The 8832-nt window shown below is 33.9% G+C and overlaps 1 protein-coding gene across 2 annotated transcripts; it reads right to left on the reverse strand.

The window, feature by feature from the left end:
• Window positions 1–3114: 3114 nt before the first annotated feature.
• On the reverse strand, window positions 3115–8149 carry LOC104901110 (cysteine-rich receptor-like protein kinase 10). Of its 2 annotated transcripts, none has more exons than XM_010688653.4 (7): window positions 7187–8149; window positions 5330–5467; window positions 5114–5232; window positions 4298–4508; window positions 3957–4194; window positions 3717–3867; window positions 3115–3646 (listed from the first exon to the last, which is right to left on the reverse strand). In XM_010688653.4, the coding sequence occupies exons 1-7, from the start codon at window positions 8013–8015 to the stop codon at window positions 3314–3316; spliced, it is 2019 nt and encodes a 672-aa protein (XP_010686955.2). In that variant the 5' UTR covers window positions 8016–8149; the 3' UTR covers window positions 3115–3313. The 2 variants fall into 2 exon arrangements, with proteins under 2 accessions (XP_010686955.2, XP_019106725.2); XM_019251180.3 differs by lacking the exon at window positions 7187–8149 and adding an exon at window positions 6457–6475.
• Window positions 8150–8832: the final 683 nt, after the last annotated feature.

Here is an 8832-nt window from a genome sequence, read left to right on the forward strand (position 1 = left end):
CTATTTAAAGAAGAAAATATTTGTTCGATAAACAATTTTCAAGTATACAAAGTTTATCTTTTTTAAGAATGTTTTTCTGTACTTTCTTCTTCTCCTATAATCTTATATCATTGTAATACTTTTAATGTTTGGGTGAAAGAAAATTCTGATAGTATCCTTGTAATCAAGAGAGAGAAAGAAAGAGAGAAAGAGAAGAGTTCGAGTGAAGTCAAGTTAGTCTCATCAGTTGAAGGGGAACTGAGTGACTGACAGCAAGTTCCTAGAGGAACAGAAAACCTAGGGTCTAGTAATAGGTTGTAAAGAGAGTCTTTTGGCCTATTATATTGATAGAAGTATTGAGTCAAAATCCCTTGAGGTCAAGGTTTTTCTTCCTATTGGGCCTATGATGTTTTCCTCGTAAATATCTTGTGTGCATTTTCTCTTTCATTCTAAGTAATTTATGTTCCTCAATTTAAAGTCGAAAATTTTGCCTCAACTATAATCCACCCACCCTCTTGTAATTGGTCTAGTATTCATACCAGAATAACATAATATAATATTAATCTTCTCTCATACAATCTCTATACAACATGTATATAGAGAAAATTGTTCCATAAAACTTATCTTAATTTATTGGCAGGCAAATCAATCCACACAGTTCATGTAGTGCTTCAAATTAGTAGTCATATAAATACTTCTTTAGTTTTAGTTACTAGTGCTGCAAGTTAGTGTTGGTAGTGGCAGATAATTATCCCACGTTATAATTAGTAGTAGTTGCTTATTATAACGGTTGTTACTTTCATTCATTTAACTTGATATATCTTTATTTAAGGCTAGTTGTTATCACTTTATGAATTGGATTGAACAAAAGCATGATCTTCTTGCCCCTCTTTCATCACTATTATAATTTCAACACACATTGTTAAAGCTAAAATTAGATATTTTTATAGGTAAGCAAGAAATGATCAGTTAGTTCATGTTATTAAACTGACGTAATTATGCTGTTAAAGCTAAACATTTATCGAATTTATGATTATTTCACATATCATTTCGTATATAAAGCTACATTTCTGGAACTATGTAAATGTTAGGATGGAAATAATATTTCTAATAATAATTATTCGATATAGGATTTATATTATAATATGTAGCATTTAAGAAGTCAGCATAATAATTAGATATATTAATAAATAATATTTAGTGATGTTCTTTTTCAATAAACCCGGATACTATTTTTTAATATCACCAAGGATCAAAAATTTGAATTTAACTTATTATCATGGTGGAGGGCCTAAATCGTTGAAAACGATGCAGTTATTAGGCATGAAAAAGATGTTTGAGATGGAGCACCAAGAGTCTCCTTTTTGGTGTAAGCTCTCATTACAAATAAAGAATCTTGTGATATTATAGAAGTTGCTAAATCTTTGAAATTTCTACGCAAAGATCTCACAAAATTTATTTATTTCACTCTCACTCTAGAAGAAGGCAACATATTTCCAACCACAAAGTATTATTGTGGAGACTTTTCAAAAGGCGAAGGTATTATTCAACATATAGAGGTACCTCTATTGAAGGTAGTTAAGTCTTATGATGGGAAATTGGCGCAGTCACTATTTTGCCATTATTGCTGGCTACCGATGTCAATGTGTGCTTTGTTTTTTCTTTCGTGCATTGAATTTTGAGCGTTACCCTTTAAGTGGTATGAAGGAGATAGGAACAAGTATCGAAAAGGAGCTGATTGGTTACAAATATGTAACTTTTCTTTCATTGGCTACTTTCTGGGGTGGAGTACCAACATTTGGGATAGGAATTATTTCTCATTCCCTGATTATCTACTAGTCTTGTGCCCCCCGAGCCCACCAGACACCCACGCCAATACAGTGACAAGTAGACTAGTCACTATATTAGTTCGAAAGATAACAAAAAATATAGGGAATCCATGAAAGAATATAAGAAACATTAAAGGGTAGATGATACAGTGGGTCGCATTTTTCTATCAAATACTTTTACTTGATGAGAAACAGGTTATTTTAAAAAGAACCACATATGCATATGATAAAGAAGATTATTTTGTAAGACTAACATAATGATTGAGACTAGTTTCTTATAATGCGTCAGTGGTGACATCACATGCTAGACCATATCTTGCTGTAGTTGTATAAGAATGTGTTAGGAAATAGGGTGTTGTAGTTTGATTAATGCGGAACAGAAAATCAATGAAATAATAAAGGTGAGAAATTAATAAAGATGAACAAACAAAGAACACAAGGATTTACGTGGTTCAGTCAAATTTGACCTACATCCACAGGTGGGGGATTAGAGCTTCTTCACTATAATGGAGAAAATCAGAGAGAATAATACAAGGAGTCCTAAATCTAGAGGCTAAAAGTGTTTCGTAAGTTGTGTTAATAATAATGAACACTAAGAGCCCTTTTATAATCATAAGGAACCCGTACAAACCCTAAAAGATAACTTAAAAACGAAAAAATATCGAAAGACGCGTTAACGTGGAAATGTATATCGATGCATGCAAATGTATGACAAAACAATGATGCGTGTGTACTTACCATATAGCAGTCCCCAATCTATATGCAATTATGCATGGAGAAGCCCAACAAGGGCAACATAGGATTTAGCCTAAAGAGTTAACGTGGGTTTGGATTTTGGGGTTGTGGTGAACAAGAAAAATAGACACTATTGCAACTAACTAATTATATAAGTTATGGGAGTGCAAGAATGATGAGAGTTTCCATCACTTGCCTGTGCAACGTATGGTTATGAGAGTTTTATATTTCTTGTTATCTACATAGTTTTCTTATTACGGTTAGGTTTAGATTCGAATATTTATCAAGTTGTTTTTATCGTACCAAATTATCGTAGCTAAAAATTATCGTATAACATAAGAGTATAATTAGGCACTTAAGACAATCCTCTAGAAACGCATGTAAAAAGATATTTATTTTTTTTTCCTCTATATAACTTGAGGATACTTTTATTGCAAAACCCAAAACTTTAATTTTATCATTTTACCTTTTTTAATCTATTATTTGATTACCTATCTCTATATTTCCGTGGCATATTCATTGTAATTATTTAGTATATCTTTGATTGTAACCATAATAAAAGTAACTATGCAACAAAATTTCATTTTGATATATTCAAACAATATACCATATATACTCCATAGATATTTTATACATACATGGGCCATAGTACTGAGTACAAGGTATACAATAATATTACATGCAACAACAACAGATATGTCGCAGCTTCTTTTATCACCAGTCTTTGGTATCAAAACGATTTAACACATATCTAGACATGCATGCATGGCCTATCTGGGATGAACTTCAGTGACAGAAATATCGTTAACCGAAAAGTTCGCTGACTTGCTCGTGAATTGGTCTGAAGCAATGTCTGTTAGCAAGATGTCTGGCTCTCTTGCGCTCCTTACAAAATATGCTGGCTCTTTCGGCATCGGAGGAGTGACTGAGTGAGTGTCCAACATGAGCAATGCTGTTGCCATTGTAGGTCTGTCATCCATATCGTCTTGTACACATAACAAGCCAAGAAGCATGCACCGTAATACTTCATTACTCGAGCAAGAGTCTTTTATTATTGGATCCACAAATTCCAACGGCTTGCCATCTCTCCATAGTTTCCATGCCTGCACGTTGAATATTAGTTGTTTATTGGTGCGCAACAAAGAGTAGAACAAAGGGGGAAAAAAAACTTACGTAGCTTAGAAGGTCATCAGCATAGCCTGATTCTTGAAAACTAGTATTCTTCTTGCCGCTGATAATTTCTAACACTACCACACCAAAGCTATACACATCCGATTTATCAGAAAATTGGCCGTGCATTGCATACTCTGGAGCCATATAACCGCTGCATGAAAATATCGTGTACATAAATTATTTCTTAAAGTAGTGATTTATTCGTTTATTTAATTTTTCAATCATATTTTATATACTCACTAAGTTCCAACAACCCTGTTGGTATTTTCTTGGCTCTGCTCTATTCCAAAAATCCTTGCCATGCCAAAGTCCGAAACTTTGGGGTTCATACTTGCGTCTAACAAGACATTACTTGCTTTAAGATCGCGATGTATGACTTTGACTCTAGAATCTTGGTGGAGATAAAGCATTCCTCGAGCAATTCCTCCTATTATTTTGTAGCGCCTTTGCCAATCAAATTGTTCTTGATTTGGAGAATCTATATAAAACAATTTATCATATAACCAAGTATTAGTCCAACTAAATTTCTTTTACATATTTTATACTAGGGTAAATAGTGATTGATCTTAAAGGTACCATACCAAAAAGAAAATGGTCAAGACTTTTATTAGCCACATATTCGTACACTAGTAGCTTCTCCTCTCCGTCTAAGCAAAATCCCAGTAACCTCGCCAAATTTCTGTGTTGAAGCTTAGCTACGAATAAGACCTCATTCTTGAACTCCTTGTCCCCTTGGCCGGAACCTTTGGACAATCGTTTTACTGCTACTACTTGTCCATTAGTTAGTATACCCTGGAACAAAACAACCCTTAAGTTTAGATGGTCCAACTGGAATCATTATGTCATATTTGTTAATAATTATAAAAAATTGGAGTAAAAATTTGGTAAAATAGTGAAAAATATTCGTTTTAGTGATATTATAAATTGCTGCAGAGAAAGAGTAACATTTCATTTTGATTAGTCGTTAATATATTTACATATCTAATACATATCACTTGTCCACTTAAAAACGACCAAATATTTTTTGGTCATCTTATTATGACCCAAGAGTATTCAAAAATCTACACTCGCCAACTATAAGCAAAAAACAACTGCCCATAAGTTCAGGCAGTCTAATTCGTAACACTTAGTTAGATTGGTAATATAGAAACAAAACATTGGAGGAAAAAGTTAGCAAAATCGTGAAAAGTATTCGTTTTACTGGTATGGTCAATTGTTAAAGAAAAAGTAACATTTTTATTAGATTAGCTGTCAATATATTTGCACAATAATGTTTTTGATCAAGCTTTATGACCCAACAGTATTAAAAAACCCACACACGAGTATCCATATTCATAATTGAAACACCAACTATTCTTTGTAATAATATTAGTATTTGTTTTGGAATGATGAGTTACCTTATATACACCACCAAAACCACCTTCACCTAATTTATTTTCCTCTGAAAAATTATTTGTTGCTGTTTGGAGTGTGACTAAATCGTATTGCAAGGACTCGAGAGTTGCAAAATCCTCACCTAATAGACGTTAGAAACATCGTTATCAGCGTGTAATACAACAACAAGAACAATATTCAACTTTAATTTACATGTTAAGCTTATATCATAATCTTACCACTTCCAACGGGTACACCCCTAAACTTTCTAGCTTTCTTCTTTGCTAAACAAAATCCCAGAGCAATTATTATACCAAATACAACCACCAATGGAATAACAATGGCGATTGTTCCCTTTGTTGATAATTTCCTTTTTCCTGCAGTTATAATAATTCATTCATTAACATCAATACTCTCATAAAAAATTAATATAAAAAAACTTAACATTGTTAAATTTTGGATTATGACTAATTTTGCCTACGCGTCAACTAAAAGAAAAATATGTTTATGCCCTGTACTGTTTATTTGGCTGAAATCAAACTCTTGACATTATGACCAGTAAGAAATTACAAACATCTTGAATTAAAATAGACTTTGGTGGCCAAAAGTAAGAGACGTTTAAGCAACGACACTGCTTCTTGACTTGGGGTCAACCTAGTGGGTGGCTGGGTGGTCCATAATACTGTTGGATGTCTATTCAATTAAGGTCGTATTAACTACTGAAAAGAATCTAATAAACATGTTTATGTTGACAAGTAAGAAGAATCTAATCTTGTAGAATATGGACTTTAGTGGTAGTAAGACTGACTACAGACTACAGAAAGGCGACCAAAAATTAAATCCACCTTTTTTCTTTTGTCTAATTTCACTCTCAATATGCTTATGTTTTTCTCTTTATTTTTATTTTGGGTCTGGATAGAAGGGAACGGGTCAAGGGTCAGTTACAATAGGGTCCAGTTCCTTATCAATGAGAAAAGATACTTCAATTTCCATGCAAATAAACGATACTTTTGTTTAAAGGGGCGTTTGGTATGATTAATGGAAACGGAATGGAAATGATTTCGATAAGAAGAAGAAATGGAAATAATAATTGTTACCTTTATTAGTTATTTGGCATTCTAGTGGAACGGAAACAATTGAAAGATTTATGATTGAGGAAGGAAACGTGATTTGTTTCCACTAGTTTGATAAGGGTAACAAATGGGGGCATTATGAATCCCTCAGGAATTGGTATTTGTTATTAACACTCATATCAAACAATTAGAAATGAAAACGCTTACTTGAATCCGTTTCCTACATCAATTTTTTCTATACCAAATACCCTCTAAATGGTGAGGAGAAGTGCCATGGTGGATTGGAATCTTACCCATGTTAATTTGACCGACTCAGTAACACATGCAAAGCACTTTGGAGGAGGTAAGAGAATCCCACCCCCTAGTTCCTCTTGCGGGGTTTAGTATTTTCTTTTTTACGCTAAGATAAATATCTCTTGTACAAGTAGGGGAAGAGAAATTGGGGATCTCATTGTACAAGAAATAAGAATCGCACCGTTGTCACATGGTTGGAACTTGGGAGGAGGACTTCCAACCAATTAGTGATCAAAATCATAAAAGAACTAGCTAGGAAATTGGGCGTGTATGCACACGATACACCCAATGCAATATGCATAGGGAATAGACTTCATCGTCATGGCCATTTATCTACTTAAAGATACGACAAATTAAAGGCTCTCTAAATATAATATACTGAAATTGAGGTTAATTTTTCAGTGGTATATTTGGTAAGCGGTCTAAATCACGATAAAAATTAGTAAATAAAATATTTATTTTAGTTGCTATCGACAAGTGATTTTCGCAAAAAAAAAAAAATTATTTCCACTCAATACACATTTAAAAGTGAAAAATTGTAATAAAGTAATTGGGAAGAAATTCGAAATTGAAAAACTCATAACTATTTTACCATTAGGATTCACCAGATAAATTATACCCAAAATTACCTATAAATTTATAATCGTTATTACTATAAATTAGTATAAAAAATACCCATTGTGCGCTAAATTTTTCTTAAACTGCCAATAAATAAGCAATCCAAATTACCTTTTCTACCGTTAGTGGTGGAATTAGCAGCCACCAGCGGCGGCGGCAACAACGGCAACGAGTAATTAACGGCGCCAATATAAAACGTATAGGTCTCGAACCGAACATGGCAACTAGGCATCAAAATCCGGGCACCTTTCATGGTTTCCAATTGTCCGATTCCTTTGTTCAAGCATAAACTACAATCTTTGGGCGTCAAATCAGGCGTACACTGCTCCATAGCATACAAAGTGACCGATCTCGTAACATTCACCATTTTCGTAGTAAATTTCTTTGTTGATCGATTATTAGCCGTCTCAGCCACCATAGCCTTCATAGTCTTCCACATGATCCCAAAGAACTGCGTTTGGTTCCCTTCAAATCGTTTTGCGTTCATAAAGGATGAGAAAGGATCGTCGACCATTTTTCCATAAAGGGACTCATTAGAGTATCTTACCATGCACTCGTCGTAATATATTACTGCGGATTTTGAGGTGGGGCAGTTTGTTTGTAAGCCGGATGTGGCGGCGGTCTTAACGCATTCGCCACACCCGGTGATGTTCTGATCACCACGGCAAAGAAACAGGCCGTAGACGGCATCGTTCGTATCGTTTGCGATGGAGGTGATATAAAAGCCGCCCGGGGGAAAGGGATTAGTGGTGGCTTTGGTCGAAAGAGAGCTAAGGAGGGTTTTGAGGTTGGTTTTGTATTTGCTGTTGGGAGCAAAGGTGGAATTTGGACAGTTCTTTTCTAGATAATGCGGCATAGAAGTAGTTTTACGTATAGTGGATAGAAGAAAGAGTGAAAAGAATAAGATTACATTAAGTGAGAAGCATCTCGATACTGCCATATCTTTTTTCTTTGCTTTTCCTCTCGCAAGAGCGAAAGAGTGGAGTAGATGGGTTGGGGATGGGGATGAAGGGAAATGAGGTCTAAGATGAAGCAGAAGTAGTGCTGAAGATTATGATAGATAAAAAAGAATTAACGATGCGTTTGGAGTAGTCTAGTAGGCTAGTATTTAATTTTTTTTTTTTTTGGTGTTGAGAAAAATCACAAGGAAAAATACATAAATAATATAGATGGGATTTGATCAAGGTTTTGAGTACAATTTTTTATAACTTTAATTAATTAATCTAGTTAATGTCTACACTTCACGAGTTCATGTAATTTATGATACATAAAAAAGAATTAACAGTGCATTGGATACCTAGTACTTAATGTAATTTGTTTTTTTTATGTGTTGAGAAAACCATAGAAGCAAATGATGTAGATGTGATTCAATCTCATGTTTTCGGTATCATTCTCAAAGACTTTAACCAACTAACTTAATTAATCGTAATTCTTAAGTGTAAGCCACAACTTAAACTATGGGTTCGCTTACAATGAATAACACAGATAAAATGACATGATCTATTCTTTATTTCATGTTTGATGATATATATAGTTCCCATGAACCATACGTGTTTGATTGCAAAAAATAAAAGAAATTATAGAATATAATATTATTATTTTATTTTATCTCTAGTGTGATTAATGTCATATCTTGCACCAAAACTCATATTTCATGATGTGGTTATATCCGCTTAAGGTCGTTGTGTTGGTTGCACTGACTAAGGGCCTGTTCTCTTCGGTATAAAACAGCTGAACTGAACTGAACTAAACCGAAT

This window comes from Beta vulgaris, chromosome 8 (genome assembly GCF_026745355.1).
Source record: "Beta vulgaris subsp. vulgaris cultivar EL10 chromosome 8, EL10.2, whole genome shotgun sequence".
NCBI lineage: Eukaryota > Viridiplantae > Streptophyta > Magnoliopsida > Caryophyllales > Amaranthaceae > Beta > Beta vulgaris.